The sequence below is a fragment of the Cnephaeus nilssonii genome (genome assembly GCF_951640355.1).
Source record: "Cnephaeus nilssonii genome assembly, chromosome: 1".
Lineage (NCBI taxonomy): Eukaryota > Metazoa > Chordata > Mammalia > Chiroptera > Vespertilionidae > Cnephaeus > Cnephaeus nilssonii.
In genome coordinates, this window is record NC_137072.1 from 52362687 (window position 1) to 52380619 (window position 17933).

The 17933-nt window shown below is 37.9% G+C and overlaps 1 protein-coding gene across 1 annotated transcript in view; it reads left to right on the plus strand.

The window, feature by feature from the left end:
- Positions 1-17933, plus strand: part of STPG2 (sperm tail PG-rich repeat containing 2) — a gene marked incomplete at its 3' end in the record, with an annotated part of 161879 nt that overhangs the window by 87940 nt on the left and 56006 nt on the right. The window contains exons 8-9 of the mRNA XM_079799368.1: positions 2454-2613; positions 5938-6098. Of these exons, the coding sequence (XP_079655494.1) occupies positions 2454-2613; positions 5938-6098 (321 nt within the window). The remainder of the gene's footprint in view (positions 1-2453; positions 2614-5937; positions 6099-17933) is intronic.

Genomic DNA, 17933 nt, shown 5'->3' on the forward strand with positions numbered 1-17933 from the left:
CTATTAAACATTTTCTATTATGCAAATCTGCATATGTGATCATTCAGTTTGGCTTATAAGAGTTTTTAGCCTGAGTTTTTAAATATACTTTGCCAATGAAGGCAGGCAGTGTTAACGTGTAATCTGTGAGGACATGCATTTCTTCCAGAGAAGGTTCTGAAGGCTCTCTCTGGAGCCAGGCCATAGGTCATATCAACAACTGCCACTGCTGCCTTTGTTAATGATGCTGGAGTCTATTTCACAGTAATCAACTCACATTCTGCAAGGTATATACTAAAGAGACTTGAAGGTATTAAGATATTTCTCAGGCAAGAACATTACAATAATAGCAAATCTTTATAATGCAGAAGCCTGTAGATCAATGTAGTTGCAGCATTTAACCAACTGTACTATGTACAGCTGATTATCTTATTTAACTTGGGAACATTATTAACCTTTGGATGACTGTAGGTGACTGCTTTGATTTCATTGTACTTAAGAGGCACCTCCTTGGAGATAAGTAGAGAGATTGCAGGTATATTTTAGAGAGATGATTAACATTTTATTTTTTTTAAAGAAAATCTTTACTATTGAAGGCATTACATATGTACCCTTCCCCCCCACCCCATTGACTCCTTCTAGCCCACCCCTGCCCCCTCATCCCAGGCCTTCACCACCCTATTGTCTATGTCCATGGGTTATGCATACAAGTTCTTTGATTGATCTCTACCCACCCACCTCTGTCTGTCCTCTGAGATTCAACAGTCTGTTCCATGCTTCTATGTCTCTGAATCTATATTTTAATGGGTTAGATGTTGTGGTGAGGGACTTAGGAAGAATCAAGGATAAATACCAGGTTTCTACCTTAAGCAACTTGATGGTACTTAAGGTAACTACACAAAATGAATGTGTGGGAATAGGACATTATGCATGTATGTACCTTTGATTTAAAAAAAAAAATCTTTTTTTAAATTAATTTCAGAGAGAAAAGGAGAGGGAAATAGAACATCAATGATGAGAGAGAACTATTGATCGGTTGCCTCCTGCAGGCCCCATACTGGGGATCAAGCCCACAATCTGGGCATGTGCCCTGACCAGGAATCCAACCCTGACCTTCTGGTTCATGGGTCGATGCTCAGCTGCTGAGCCACACTGGCCAGGCTCATTGTATTTCAAATGTATACCCTAAACCACATTGAAGGGGAAAAAAAGAAAGAATATCCAGGTAACCACAGTATTTGACTACATCAGTCTTGGCTAGCATGAAACGGGCATATAACTTTTCATCAAATGGTTCTATATATATATGCATGTGTGTGTTTGTGTGTGAGAGAGACAAAGAGGGAAGAAATGGACAAACAAACATAGAGAAGGAGATAGAAACAGAGATGTTAACTGGCCAGATAATGAGGCTTGTGTTCTTATCTTCTTGGAGGAAAGATTTCAATCAAGAGACAAAGTGTAGAAAAACAAGCGAGAATGTATTGGCTGCAGCAAAAATATACTTAGGAGAGTGAAACAAGAAAGGGCGCAGAAGAAGCAATAGGAGAGCCTAGGCTGGGCTTCTTTGGCTCACTGGGAAGTCATGGAAAGGGGTCCTTGGAGCCTCAGGGGGTTAGCCCAGGAAGAGCTGCTGCTGCTTATTGCTCTTCTGGTTGCAAGTTTAATGGGATCCCTTAGTGGTTAGGGGGTTTGCGTCTATAGGGGAAGAAGAGGAGAATGGCACTGGAATACTCTCTGGAGGAAAAGTACCCGGGATATTAGTTTTCAGGGGTTTTAAAGGCTGGGCATTTAGGGGCGGTCTTAGGAGAGACTCAACAGAATATTCATCAGTTTTATGCTGATGTACCAAAATGAGGTTTAGTCTCTTAATTTGTCTGTTCTTGGGTGTGGTTGGCAAATGACACTAATTAGATTTCTGTATGTCTCTCTGAATATGGTGATTTAAGCTATTTACCCTCTGGTTAGGGAGGAGAAGTGCAAGCCATTTACTCTTAAGTGTCCCTGGTTTAGGGAAGAAAGGATTTACTAGGTGGCTGCAAACTGCTGTTTTACTATTTGTCTTAGTTTCCTTATTCTGCTTGTCTGGATTTTTTCCTAGCTTCTTACTATTCTATAACATTACAGAGATAGCCGGTAAACAAAAAATAGCAAATGGAATGGTATGCTAATAGATGAATCTGGGCCAAACGGTATCTTCTAGAATCTCATATTGAGATGATTTCCTTTAAAAAGTCTACCTGGCATAGTAAAGTACATAATGCATCACCATATTAATATATAGATGACTTTACTAAAGGCCATATATTTTACGTTTGATAGGTACCAGATCTTAATTTATCTACATTTTCTTCACTCCATTAGGAAACAAATTAAGCTCTAGATATTATATTATTGAGAAGGAAGCTTTTAATTCACGAAGTATCAAAAGGTTCTGTAGTTTCTCATTGGCATATTTTCCCATTCTTCACTAGAGATTTGTACCCATGAAATCAACCACCCCTGCTCCTGGCACATATAATGAAACTCGAACTGCTTTTAAGCCCTTGAAAAAAACACCAAAATCGAAAAATACCCCATTTGGTCAAAGTGCTACTCGATTTCCACAGGACTCCAAGACAGAGGAAATACCAGGTTAGCAATTAGTCCATGTATTACTACTGTTTAGCTTTATGTAACTTAATATTCTTAACAAGTTGGATGCACCAGAGAGTAGTCTATTTTTGTTGTTCTGTGGCTGGTGTTATCATTTTAAATCTACAATGCTTTTTAAAACATTAAATATACACCAAGCACAGATAGATAAAAATAACATAATTTTTCAGTTCAACATGTCACACATCTTATTTATAATTTTCTATTACTTTCCTTTATACGGTGAATTTCCTAGTTTTCTCTTGGAGGATATATATAACATCAGCTATGTGGTCACTGTCAGTAATATAACTTAGATTACTCAGTTTTGTTAAAATTCTATTTTGGGGATGTCCAATCACATATTCTAGTATTTGTTGTGGGTATTCTAGTATACAGAACTAAGATTATAGCACCAAAATAACATATAATGGTGAACTTACAGTCATCTGTTGCTGCATAACAAACTTAGTGGCTTAAAATAAAAAGACTGTTCTATTATATCTATGTCCTGTGGGACAGCTGGACAGAAGAACTCAGACGGTGCTCATTCAGGGTGGGTGCATAGCTCCAGCACTGCTGCCCCAAGTAGTTGGTCCTTTAACATGTTAGGTAGCTCAGGGCACCACTGACCTTGCAGGATGCTGCAAGGCCTTCTATGACCTACCCTCAGAAACCCCAGGACACCACTTCTGTCACATTCTGTTAGTCAACCAAGTCACTTAGGGCCAGTACATACTGAACAGAAGGCTATGAAGCTTCATCTTTCAATGACAGAGTTAGCAAAGAATTTGTGGCCATCTTTAACCTATTTCAGACTACCTTCTGACCACAAAATATTTATATTTTCCCCACATGCATTCTCAAGGCCACCAGAGTCTCATGAATTATGGTATAATCTTAAAATCCAGGATCTTGTTATTTGAGTCAGATATGGTGCAAGTGAGGATTCTTGGGTATGGTATTTCAGATCAGCTTCTTGGACTCCTCTCTATCAGAAGAGCTGTGAACTAAAGGCGCAAGTTAGAAGCCCCTCTCATTCAACACATAGTGGTGGGAGAGAGATAGGATAATCATAATTGACATTCCTATTCAAAAAGGAGGAAAAATTGGAGGCCCAGAGCAGTCACAGGCTTATAGCAGTTAGAAATCCAACCAGGTATATGTTGCCATTTCCTTGATTAAGTCCCAGTTGGGCTCTTGAAATTATTTTCCATCGTCTTTTGTCTACTTCTTGGTTTCATCCTTTGAATCATCCTTCCTTCCTATAAGAAATAGGTTATGTTTACAGCTGGAGCTTTCTTAGTCTGTTTCCTGCACATATTTGCCTTTTTCCTGAACATTACCAGTGGAGAAATTTGGAAGATGGCAGGAATGAAACGTATTAGCATTTAGATTTTCTGAGAGTTGGCACAACAAATTTTGGTAGACTTTTGGGGACTAGACTTTAGAATTGAAATATTTAAAAGATTGGGAAGAGTTTATGGGCAGTTTCCTTGAGAAAAACATCATATATATATATATATATATATATATATATATATATATATATATATATATATATATATATAACAGAAGGATAGAGGATTTGACCATATAGAATGATTTGATCACATTTAATACAGAAGGAATCTCAAGTACTATCTCGCCATGTGCTATTAGCACAAAGTGCCCATTTGTCAACTGTTTTCTGCTTACAGTGAAAAAGGAGATGTACCAGAATGTAAGTCAACAATTTTCCCATGGAAAAAGAATATTTATAAAATGCTTAGTAAAATATTCCATTTACAATTAGTTGTAAGCTCCTTTTATTGTAGATTGCTCTTAGACAGGCAGCAGTCCACAGACCACATTTTGAATAAAGCTGAAGTCAATTCCTATTATCTTCAGATAAGAACTTGAAGCCCAGAAAAACAAGAGATTAAGTGGTTTCATACCTATTTAGTTGCAGAGCCAATTTTATAGAATCCAGGTAACATGAGTATAACGAAGTCAACTGTTCTTTCAAGTGTATCATATTATATTTTATGCATATTGCTGCTCACTGGAACTGATTTAAAAATACTGAATTATAAAACATATACAAGTAAGTGTTTTTTTAAAAATACATTTTTATTGATTTCAGAGAGGAAGTGAGAGGGAGAGATAGATAGAAACATCAATGATGAGAGAGAACCATTGATTGGCTGCTTTCTGCACGCTCTATACTGGGAATCAAGTCTGCAACCTGAGCATGTACCCTGACCAGGAATTGAACCGTGACCTCCTGGTTCATAGGTTGACGCTCAACCACTGACCCACACCAGGTGGGCTACAAATAAGTATTTTTGATCTGTGGTTGAGAATACACATATGTGGAAGACTGACTTATACACAGATTTTCATCTGTGTGGGTGTCGGAGTCCTTAACCCCTGCATTGGGTCAACTGTATTTGTTTCAAATATTTGAATGTTTTGGTAAAAACTTTTTCAGTGACATGAAAGTTGTTTGTATTATTTGAATGAAAAAAAGAGAAATTTTATTCTCTCAGATTTCCACTGTAGAAAATATTCCTGGTTATAAATATGCACTAGAAGCTAAAAGGCAAGACATTAAAATAACTGCTGTGATAGGAAGATTGGATGATAGGTAATTTTTTTTCCCAAAATTGATTTTAATGTTGCTACATCAACTTTTCAATACTTTTTGCCATCAAGAACGTCTTTCTTTCTTCCTTTCTTCTTTGAGGAGTTACAATTTACATAATAAAATAACTCATTTTAAGTGTACAGTTTGATGATTTTTGGTAAATGTATATAGTCAAGTAACCATTACTGCAATCAAGGTTTGAAACATTTCCATAATTCAAGTTCTCTCATGCCCCTTTGCAGTTAATCTCCATTCCCACTTCTGGCCCCAGGCAACCGTTTTTGTCATTATGATGTTGCATTTTTTGAAATTTTATATAAATAGAATCATCTAAAATTCAGGATTTACATCTGTCTTCTTTCACTTAGTATGATTTTTTTGAGGCTCATTTGTGTTGATGTATTTATCTTCCCTTTTTATTGCTGAGTAGTTTTCCATTGTTTGGGTATAGCATGTTTTGTTTACTGTTTATTCACCAGCTGATGGACATTTGGGTAGTTTTTATTTCTATTGAGAATGTACCTAGGAGTAGAATTTCTGGGTCATATGGTATGTATATATTTAACTTCCTAAGAATCTGACAATTTTTTTTTCAAAGTGGCATACCATTTTGCATTCTGCTAGCAATATATGAGAATTCTTTCTAAAAATTAAAAGCATATTTATTCTTATATATTATATTTTCACAATCTTAGGTCCTGGGTCTTATAATATCCTAAATGATACTGTCATTGAAAACTCTAGCAAAACGTGCTTAAAGAAACAAAGCAAAAGTGCATTTGGGTCTTCTGCTCCTCGGACATTCTTCTGGGATCAGAAAGAAGCTTTTACTACTCCTGGGCCTGCTGCTTATCAGGTAACATGTGAATGCCAAATAACATTTCTTATATCTAATTAATACCAATAATTTAGAGTTAAAAATTACATGTGGTGTAAATGAGTCATCATTATAAGTCATATGATTATTATTGAAATTATTATATAGTGAATTATGATATAAAAATAATAGTTAATTTGCCCTAACCAGTTTGGCTCAGTGGATAGAGCATTGGCCCAAGGATTGAAGGGTCCCGGGTTTGATTCTGGTCAAGAGCATATACTTTGCTCCATCCCCAGTTGCATGTGCGGAAGGCAACTAATCAATGTGTCTCTCTCACATCGATCAAAGTTTCTCTCTCTCTGTCTCTCCCCCTCTCTTCCACTCTCTCTAAAAATCAATGGAAAAATATCTTCAGGTGAAAAAGAATACTTGTTAATTTGGTTCACAGCTATGTTTGTAATTTTTTAAAACAATTTATCTTATTCTATATCTCTTTGAGGATCTCCTATGTATTTCTTTAAATGCTTATCTTCATTTTGAGATTATTCTGTCTGATTCTTACATTTTATATCAACCGGTCATTGTTTTGTATCTTATGTGGGGATTAAAAGAGTGAAAATAATGTTGAAAGTGATATGAAGATGATTAATCAAAACCTTAATGCATTACTTAAGTGTTTGATGCCAACATGACTGCATATGCAGCCCTGCATGTGGTATAATGATGGCATTAATACCATTAAAACCTCTTTGTAATAAATTTATGACTAATGAAACATGACATTTAAAAATTGACTTCAAATGTCTAATTATCTTACTCGGATGCATATATCCATGAAGAGTAAAACTTTGTTTCAGTATATTTAAATGTTTAAGAATTCATATATCTTTTCAAGATTACCTCCACTGATGCAGGGTGCCAGGCTAGGTTCATTTGCAGAAGTCTGATCTCACTGATATGGTTAACACACATATTTTGAACATTCAGAATGTTAAACTTTTGTGTATTGTTAGCATTATTTTACAAAAGTATAAACAAATGGTCCTTCTGTTGGCATTTTTTAAAGGATAAACAATAGTTCCATTGTTTATTACCTATATAGGGGGAAAGACACTTTTCCATCACATAGTTATTAGATAACATTATATTAGTATTATCATTGCAAGTGCACAGGGAACAAATATGGAAGCTCTAACAAGTTCATATAAGTTAAAATGACATTGGTAGAAAAACAGGGAAAAAGAAAAAGAGTGGAAAGAGAGAAGACCAGAGATGTGAGAAGAAATATAAAGAGGTGAGATAATGGGAAGAGGTCTCATGTTGAAAAGTTTGAGGAGGTACAGAGTACCCTCTATAAAAAAACTAAAGCAGAAACATATAGGAAAAATTGCCACTAGGGTAAGGAACTGCTGATTCTCCCGTGAAGAAGCAATCCAAGGAAGAAATCCATTTTCCTTTTTTTATTTATATTTTATTATTATTATTATTATTATTATTATTGTTTAAAGTATTATATAGTAGTACATATATCTATATATTTCCTTTTTTTTTATCTTCCCAGCCTCCCCCATTGATCTTCCCCCAGCCTCCCCCACCCCCTGTCGCATGCCTTGCACAAACCCTTGAGCACCTCTCAATGTCTGAGCCCAACAGAGAGCCATCTGTCAAAGCACAAATACAGATTGCAGATTCCCAGGATTGGAGTTGGGACAATAGCTTAAAATCTGGTGCATGTCACCCCTTTGATTACTTATCATCCATTTGCATATTTAAATTTATAGTTGAACTTCAACATAATATTCCAAACAAATCCATAATTCTGCCTAATACTGTACATCTGTCCCTTATATAACAAAAGTTTTTTTTTTGTTCTGAAAAATGAGGAGACACAAGTTTCCAACAATGGTTATCTTCATCTCTGGGAAATTTTAGTCATAGTCCATTTAAATATTTTGTTATTTAAATAGTTTTATAAATTATTGATTTAGTTTTAAATTTTTACCTAAATACTAAATTATACATTATTAATGTATTATAAAACTTTTAAAAAGTAAAAAAGAGGAGAAGAGGGAAGATTAAAATAGTACACACATAGTCTGGCCAGCGTGGCTCAGTGGTTGAGCGTCGACCTATGAACCAGGTCATGGTTTGATTCCCAGTCAGGGCACATGCCTGGATTTCAGGCTTGATCCCCAGTGTTGGGTGTGCAGGAGGCAGACTATCAGTGATTCTCTCTCATCATTGATGTTTCTATCTCTCCCTTCCTCTCTGAAGTCAATAAAAATTTATTTAAAATAAATAAAAGGAGTAGCAGGGCTTTCAGAAATTTAGACATTCATTATGCTTAGAAGAATACTGTTTCATTTCCATGCAATTGGCTTTTTTTCTAATTATTTATTATTGATTTCAAGCTTACTTCCATTACAAAAATAGATTAAACTCAATTATTTCAATTAATTAAAAATGTAAGTTTTTAAATGAATCAGCATGTGATCACTTTTTATGTGTGTATGTGAAGGAATGACTCATCATCACTTTGTGATATCTACAGAATTCTCCTTAATGCATTAAAATATCCTTAACGGGCATAGTAATTTAGCTGCTAGCTCTCTCAGTATCATGAGGTAGAACTCATGATCAGCTGCAGATTTTACTTTATTTGAAACAGCCTGATTATATCTGACAATTATTTTCAAGTGTTTTGAAATCTATTTTTATGAACCAAAATATGATTTTTTTTTCCCAGCAGGAAAGTTACTTTTGATAAAAAAGATGGGGCCTGGCTTGCATGGTTCAGTGGTTGAGTGTCGACCTATGAGCCAGGAGGTCACGGTTCCATTCCTGGTCAGGGCACATGCCTGGGTTGTGGGCTCTATCCCCAATGTGGGGCATGCAGGAGGCAGCTGATCAATGGTTCTCTCTCATCATTGATGTTTCTATCTCTCTTCCTCTCCCTTTCTCTCTCTCTGAAATCAATAAAAACATATTAAAAAAAAAGTTGGGCATAAAATAGAGCTTAGTATTTTTTTTCCTCAATCTTGAAAAAGCCTTTTATGAATATCATTACTCAAAAATGCCTTTTTAAAAATCTTAATTTCACTTTAAACCACTTTCTTGCATATTTAATTAACAGCATTGCTGTTTGGTTGGTTTTTACTGATTATTTATTTCCTTTTCTTAATCTTTTATTTTTTAATCCTCACCCAAGGATATTTTTTCCATGAACTTCTAGAGAGAGTGGAAGGAAGGGAGAAGGGGAAGAGAGAGAGAGAGAAACATTGATGTGAAAGAGACACATTGATTAGGTGTCTCCCCCATGTACCCCTACTCAGGAACCTGCAACCAAGGTATGTGCCCTTGACTGGGAATGGAACCTGTGAACCTTTGGTACATGGGTTCTAAACACTGAGCCACGCTGGCTGGGCTGATTATTTATTTCTTAAAGGTAGGGATTCTGTCTTCATTGTTGCTCTTCATGGTTTGGCATCATGATAGGAACATAGTAGGTTTTCAGTATATACCTTTACGTTTAAGGAAGAATATAAATCAGAGGCTACTCCTTTATCCTATGAACAGTGTCTTCAGAACATTCTACAAGGAAAGATGGTGGTAGTTATGAAATATTTAATGAGCTAAAAAGACATAAAATCTTTCTTAAATCGATATAGGGTCTAAAGAAACACTTGACATTGTCTACATAAAAATTGAGGAGTGATTTTTATCTTCTACATTGTACCTTGCACCTCACCTAGTTGCATTGTTTTTGTGCCTAGAATTTCTGAAATCCAAGACTGTTTGAGGTTATTTTTATCTTCTGTATCAATATACCTTGTTCAATGTATTTTTACTCAAATATGAATATACCTTTTAAATCTTAAATTTATTTATTTTAAAATGTATATTTATTTTTCATGTTTTGAATTTTTCAGGTGAGATAAGTCATGCTCTTATGTAAAAATAAGAAACAATATGAATGTCATTAATTGTTTGCCAGTGTTGAACTTTTGTTCAGATTTTTCTAATTTGTCCTATTTCCAAAATCCTTTTCTGACCTAGCACTTTATTCCTGGTGACCTATTCCATCTACACTTTCTTTAGGGTTAGTTAAGTGTGCTAATTTTTAAAATAGTGATGGTGAGCCACCTGCACTGTGGTTTTTATTGGGCTTCAGAGAGTCCTAAGATTAGTTGTGTTTGTCTTAAAAGAAATTTCTAGGAATATATAATGAGCATCAATATGTCTTGTGATAAGAATTTTCTCTCAGTTAAAGATTACTAAAAAACTCTGTAGAGGAGAAACCAAGATGGCAGCATAGGTAAATACCTGAACTTGCTGCTGCGCACAACCACTTCAAAACTACAACTAAAAGATAAAATGGACATCATCCAGAACCACAGGAAGGCTGGCTGAGTGGAAATTCTACTACTAGAAGGGAAGAGAAAAGCACACTGAGACTCAGAGGGGCTGCAGAAGTAAAGTGCAGAGGTACTGAGGCACGCGTGTGCATGGAGAGGGCTGGCAACTGAGTACGCGGTTGGCTTTTTCAATCTGCAGGGAGACACAAGCTCCTGACTGCTCTTAACTCCAGTTCCGGGCGAGACTCTGGGGACCCAGACTCATAGAGGGAGAAACTGGACTGTCTGGCAGCAGGCGGAACTCGAGGGCGGCTTTCTCTCAGAGGTGCTTACAGCGATTACCACAGGACACCGAGACCCGGGGGCCTCTTAGGGCAGGGCTGATGGGAAGCCATTGCTGTTTGCTCCCACCCTGAGACTCCGCCCCATCCAAGCTGTGCATAGAGGCTTTTGCATATGAATGGCCTGGTCCTTTGAAATCTAAACTTAACTAACAAACTGCAGCTGAGTCAGTAAGACCCAGAACATCCAAAAGAAGGCCCAAGGCCCCACAGCAGCTTGCATTGCTTCACAGCTGGGCCTCATCTGGGCACCTCCAAAACCCAAACAAAGAAGAGGAATCTGAAGATCTCTCCATAGCTCCTGCAGGGTGGCCTCAGGCAGAGGCTAAATTAGCACCTTCTTGGAGCCAGTGTACCCAGGGATCAGAGTAGGACCATCCAGTTTATAACTCCTCAGATCCATAAGGGACCCACTAAGGGGGCAGACTCAGTGAGTGCCAAAGCCCCACTGAAGCAAGTCTTGCCCCAGAAGGGTGTCTCCAGCACAGAAGTTCTCCCAATGTAGACACAGTTGATCCTCACAACCAGTTGGCCTGGAGGTCAAATCCTCCCAGTGATACCAACAACAATCAAGGCTTAACTACAACAAGACTGCACACAGCCCACAAAGGGGTGCACCAAGAGTGTCCACCTCAGGTAACTGGGGAGGTTGAGCCACTGGGTCCTATAGGACACCTAGCACACAAAGCCACTCTATCAACTCAGGGAAGCAGCCAAAATGCGGAGACAAAGAAATGGGTCACAAATGAAAGAAATGGAGGAAAGCAAACTACTGGATATAGAGTTCAAAACCACAGTTATAAGGTTTTTTAAGAATTTCCTAGAAAAGGCCAATAAATTTAGTGAGACCCGCGAGGATATGAAAAAGGACCAACTAGAAATTAAGCATACACTGACTGAAATTAAAAATAATATACAGAGATTCAACAGCAGACTAAAGGATTGCAAGAATCAAGTCAAAGATTTGAAATACAAAAAGCAAAAAACACCCAACTGGAAAAGCAAAAAGAGAAAAGAATCCAAAAGTATGAAGATAGTGTAAGGAGCCTTTGGGACAACTTCAGATGTACCAACATCCGAATTATGGGGGTGCCAGAAGAAGAGAGAGAGCAAATTACTGAGAACCTATTTGAAGAAATAATGACAGAAAACTTCCCCCACAAGGTGAAAGAAATAGACTTACAAGTCCAGGAAGTGCAGAGAACCCCAAACAAAAGGAATCCAAAGTGGACTACACCAAGAAACACCATAATTAAAATGCCAAGAGCAAAAGACAAAGAGAGAATATTAAAAGCAGCAGGAGAAAAACAGTTAGTTATCTATAAGGGAGCACCCATACGATTGTCAGCTGATTTCTCAACAGAAACAATGCAGGCCAGATGGGAGTGGCAAGAAATATTCAAAGTGATGAATAGCAAGAACCTACAACCAAGACTACTCTACCCAGCAAAGCTATCATTCAGAATTGAAGGTCAGATAAAGATCTTCACAGATAAGAAAAAGCTAAAGGAGTTTATCACCACCAAACCAGTATTATATGAAATGCTGAAAGGTATTCTTTAAGAAGAGGAAGAAGAAAAAGGTAAAGATAAAAACTATGAACAACAAATACATATCTGTCAACAAGTGAATCTAAAAATCAAGGGAATAAAAAATCTGATGAACAGAATAAACTGGTGAATATAATAGAATCAGGGGTATAGAAAGGGAGTGGACTGACAATCCTCGAGGGGAAAGGGATGTGGGGTTGCGGGAAGAGACTGGACAAAAATCATACACCTATGGATGAGGATGGTGGGGGGCAAGGGCATGGGGTGGGGTGGGAACCGGGTGAAGGGGAGCTATGGGGGGGAAAAAGAGGAACAACCGTAATAATCTGAATAATAAAGATTAAAAAAAACTCTATAGAGGGTGGTTTTCTTGCTTGTTGTTAGCAAGTATTGAGTATATTCACTTCAGATAAATAATTTCAAAGAACTGATTATCTTGTATGTGTAGATCTAGATCTCATAATTATGAATTTTGGAGATTTTATTTTTGGTACCTGTTCTGAATGTACAGCTTTGATTTGAGCTTGAACATTCTCAGGATTTGCATTTATAATTTTGTTATTTTTGATTAAAAGAAACACTCAAAATCAGGAAGCAACCTAAAAATTATATTATTGTAAATGTTAAAATATGTCTTCAACTTGCTCATTTAAATTTGCTTATTAAATTTAAAATATTCACACTTAAACTCAAATTTAGCATGAGATTGTATAGAAAAATTTGTTTTTTATGTATGCACTAAAAGTTTTAAAATTTGTAATCCATTGTTTCTGATATTTGTTACATTTAAAAACATGATAATGCCCCTATATTGAATGAGAATACTTATTATTTAATCCATCATATGTAGGTGTATGGTGGTGTATTAATGACCCTTGGGGATTACCTATTATCATGCACTGTAATCAATTGAGAGTAAAGTAACACTCCCAACATTACATCATCAAAGGGAAAAAACTGTTCTATACTTCAAGGACACTGTAGATCATTTATGTCTACAGCCCATCCTCTTCCTTGACTTTAGACATATGTCCAACTGCCTATCTGATAACTTCACTTGAATTTATAATTGGTATTTTTAATTTTAATGCATCAAAACCCAAATAAGTCTTATCACATTTTTATTTCCTATAATTCCAGATGAATAGCATATAAGTATTGTAAAACACAACTCAAATGATTAATTTAGGCAAACAATATTTTTGAAGTTGGCAAACTTGGAGCTGGTTCTTAAAGTTAATTTTGTGGATTGAGAAAGATTAAGAAAAAGACACATTTGTTAACTTCCCATGATAGCTATTTACCCTCTTTCATTTCTCATTCCTGTTTCTGTCATGACTATCTGGATTTTCTTTGAAATTTAATTTGCACAAATTCCCTTCAGGATAAAGCTTATTTTTAACATGATTGTAAAGTATCTGTTGTGTTGTCAGTATTCTTAGAATGTACATATCACCGTGGATTTATTTTGCTAAAAGAGTTATTTATTAGAAACTATTAGCTCCTTTAATCTTTATCATAAAGATGCCCCTTTCCTCTTTAGAATTATATTATTGGATCTTTATTACAAATAGATTTCTCCTTTGGTATGTTCCCACAAGTCTCTAAGATTCTTTTAAATCTTTTTAAATCTATTTCTCTCTGTTCTGATTTGATAATTTCTTTGATCTTTAAGTTTGATGATTCTTTTCTTTGTCATCTTCATTATGCTATTTAGATCATCCAGTGAAGTTTAAAAAAAATTGTCATTGTATTTTCTATTCTGAAATTGTCATTTTTTGGTATATTGTAGATTCTTACTAAGAGTTTCTAATATTCCATCCTATATAATAAAAGCATAGCATGCAAATTGTCCCCTCAACTGGGAGTTCGTCTGGGAGTTCGACCAGGGGGCGAGGCTGGCCCGGGGGAAGGGAGAGAGTACTCAGCCAGCAGCCGGCAGCTGCTAGGGACCCTATCAGTGCACGAATTTCATGCAATGGGCCTCTAGTGTTGGATAAATGAGCATAAGAGTGTCTGAGCAAGGGAGAGAATGGACACATGGGTGGACTCCTCCCAATGATGAAGCCCTGTAGTCTCTGCCCAGTCTTTCTGGGCATTCTAAACCAAATGAACTACAATTCAGTTTCTGAGTTTCCATGAGATCATGGGAAACACAGAGGGAAACAGTCGCTGAGACTGAATGTCTGCACTGAGAAAATAAGGACTATTAGAAGGCTGGTGCAGACATGCTAGAGGTTTTGTGCCTGGGCCCTGGCTCCTCACCACTCACTGACTGGATGACCTCACACAAACCCTGTGCCCACTCTGGACCTCTTAAGATGGAGGGTGAAAGCTTGCAAGTGCTAAAACTATGTGCTCTTATCAATGATTGGAAGATAATTTTTTTCCCAGATTCTGGAGGGAAAGGTAGGCTTCATCTAAGGAAGTTTTCCTGACTGAATTCCTTTTCTTTCTCTTCCTGTGTCAGATGAGATGTGGCTTTGGCCATATTTCAGAAGGGCTCTGGGCAGCGGGAGAGGCTGTTTATGATGGAAACAAGCTCTTCTCCCTACAACCCAGCAGCTAGAGTGTGGGGGCTCACGACTGTCCAGCCCAGACAACTGTCCTTCCCAGAGGGAAAGGGGGAGACTTTACTCCACTTGGAGGAGAAAGACCAAAATCCTGACCTCAGCATAAATGCATTTCCCCTTCAAGCCAGCTCAGTCTCTGCTTCATGCTTTTGAAAAACCTCAGACATCCCCTCCTCGGCACCTAGCACATCTATAATCCACAACTCTTTGGGTTATTCTTATTGTGATTTTTCCACACATCTGTAGACTCCCTGAGGGAGGTCCAAGCCTGTCTCGTTCATGAATGTACCTCTGGTATTTGGTTCTGTGCCATGCAAATAGTAGACACTCGTCAATGTTTGTGAAGTGAATACATGACTTGCTGTGTGGCCGTAGGCAAGTCTCTTTGCCTCTCTGGGCTTTGGTGTCTCCATCTGGAAACAAAGTAGATAGATGGTCTGTGAGAGCCCTGAACCCTCAGGAAATGCTGGGAGATGGCCAGACTGTCATAGGATGGTGGCCCTGAGGCCTTGCGCACTCCTCATTACCCAAGGTCCCCTCTGGCACCTCTCCTTTCCACAGAGCTCGTGCACACAGCCTATGTGATTTTGAATGGCTCTTTCAGAAATTTTCAGAAGCATCATCTAATTAGCAAGTAGAGGAAGCTCAGCATGGCCAGGCCTCACCACCTATACCAGATGGAAAAGTTCTGGGAAAATCATTCCTCAGAGGCCTCTCTGACTCGCCCATCGAGAGACAGGCAGGAACCATGTCTGAACCGCGTGTGCTGGCAAGGAAACCAGCCCAGGCTTGACACAGCCTGGGCATCAGGAACTAGTTTATTATAATTGCTTGTTGGTACTTGGTATGATATCTGCTTTAAAATTCTTGTCAGATAATTCAAGAATCTTTTCCATTTTGGTGTTTTCATCTATAGATTATCTTTTCTCATTTGAAAATCTCATATCTTTTCAAATCTTCTCATATCTTTTCCTTCATGTGATGACTAATTTTGGATTGTGTCCTAGACATTTTCAGTTTTATTGATTCAGGTTTTCCAGAGCAGGATGCAAGGGTGATTTCTTTCCTGAGCTTTGTCCAGATGGATTCAAAGAATGAAGCTGAAAAGGGTGGACATTTATTGGAAGCAAGTATAGAATCCCATGTAGGGAAGGGGTTCCAAGGGGTAACCCACCAAGCTCTGTTTTGCTAAGGCTTATAAAGGCTATAGTTCTTTGTTTCTTCATACTGCCTTCTAATTGGTCACTCTTTTTCAGAATATCAGCTTCAAAGCCCAAACCCGATGTGGTGCCCCCTTCAGAGGTAGAATTCTCTTCCTGTGTCAGATGAGATGTGGCTTTGGCCATATTTCAGAAGGGCTCTGGGCAGCGGGCGAGGCTGCCTTTGGTTGCCATTTGCTTAGAACAGAGTGGGGTCAGATGACATGTCCTGCCCTTTGGGCTCTGCAGCACCAGGTAGGGAGAAGTATCACTTAGATCTGTGATTGGAAAACTGCGGCTCGTGAGCCACATGCGGCTCTTTGGCCCCTTGAGTGTGGCTCTTCCACAAAATACCACGGCCTGGGCGAGTCCATTTGTTGGCATTTCTCTATCCTCTGTGAAAGTTTGTTTCCTTCTTTTCCCCCATACCCTGTGGCTTTTCCTTATCTTTTGTGAATGGATGTCTTCCTCTCCCCTTATTCAGTGGCAACCTTTTATTTTATTTATTTATTTATTTATTTATTTATTTATTTATTTATTTATTTGTGAATCTATGCCTTCTGGTAGCTTCAAGCCCTCACCTATGCACTCCTCCCCCCATAGATTCTTTTTATTCCTAAACCTGACTATTTTATCCCTAAAACTCCTTTCAGTATGTTATGAAATTCTGGTTTCTACTTAAATCTGTTTTAGCAGTCAGTCAACTTATTTGGGTTTAGATCACACATCCTAGACCATTTTTGTGTTCAAATGTCAATTTAGTCTTTAAAATCTTTGCACTTTCATTCTGTTCTGTTCTGGTTTTATGCAACCTAGCAACCAATTTGAAACCTGGACAGTATTCCACATGATATTTCAGTTCTCAGAGCTTTTGCTTTGTTGATTTTGGTTTAACCCATGACCCACTTGGGGATATACCAGGACTTCATACACAGATTTAAACAATCCCTTTCTTCAGTTCACTCTTTTCTATAATCTACCATTCTCCTGCCACTCTAGCCTGGAGGAGGTGAGGTGCCCCCTTCAGAGGTAGAATTCTCTGCCTGTGTCAGATGAGATGTGGCTTTGGCCATATTTCAGAAGGGCTCTGGGCAGCGGGCGAGGCTGCCTTTGGTTGCCATTTGCTGAGAACAGAGTGGGGTCAGATGACATGTCCTGCCCTTTAGGCTCTGCAGCACCAGGTAGGGAGGAGTATCACTTAGATCTGTGATTGGAAAACTGCGGCTCGCGAGCCACATGCGGCTCTTTGGCCCCTTGAGTGTGGCTCTTCCACAAAATACCATGGCCTGGGCGAGTCTATTTTGAAGAAGTGGCATTAGAAGAAGTTTAAGTTTAAAAAAGTTGGCTTTCAAAAGAAATTTCAATCATTGTACTGTTGATATTTGACTCTGTTGAATAATGAGTTTGCCAACCACTGACTTAGATGAACAATAAGACTCTGCCCCACAATCTTCAGGACACCTGGGGTGGTGGGATGAAGGGAGAGGACTGGCAGAGTATAGATTCTATTGTGGTGTTTCTGTTGAGGAGAGTGAATGTAGTCAAAAGTCCTATAGGGATTTCTTTTTCCTGGTTCTTTGGCTAGTTAAAATAGGTTTTTCCTAAGGCATTTTTTCTTTTCTCTGTCAACTGGCATTTCCAGGGTGTGGGTTACTCTTGTGTCTAGGCTAGGATATATAGGAGCAAAAAAAAAAAAAAAAAAAAAAAAAAAAAGAAAGGTCTTCCCTTGAGTCCTGAGGTGCTTAGTCCACTTTATTTTCTCTACCCTTCAGGGTCTTCTGATCACTGTATTTGATCCAAGGTTTTACTGTATGTAGTAATTTTCAGGATCAGAGGGAAATGTGCTTGTTTTA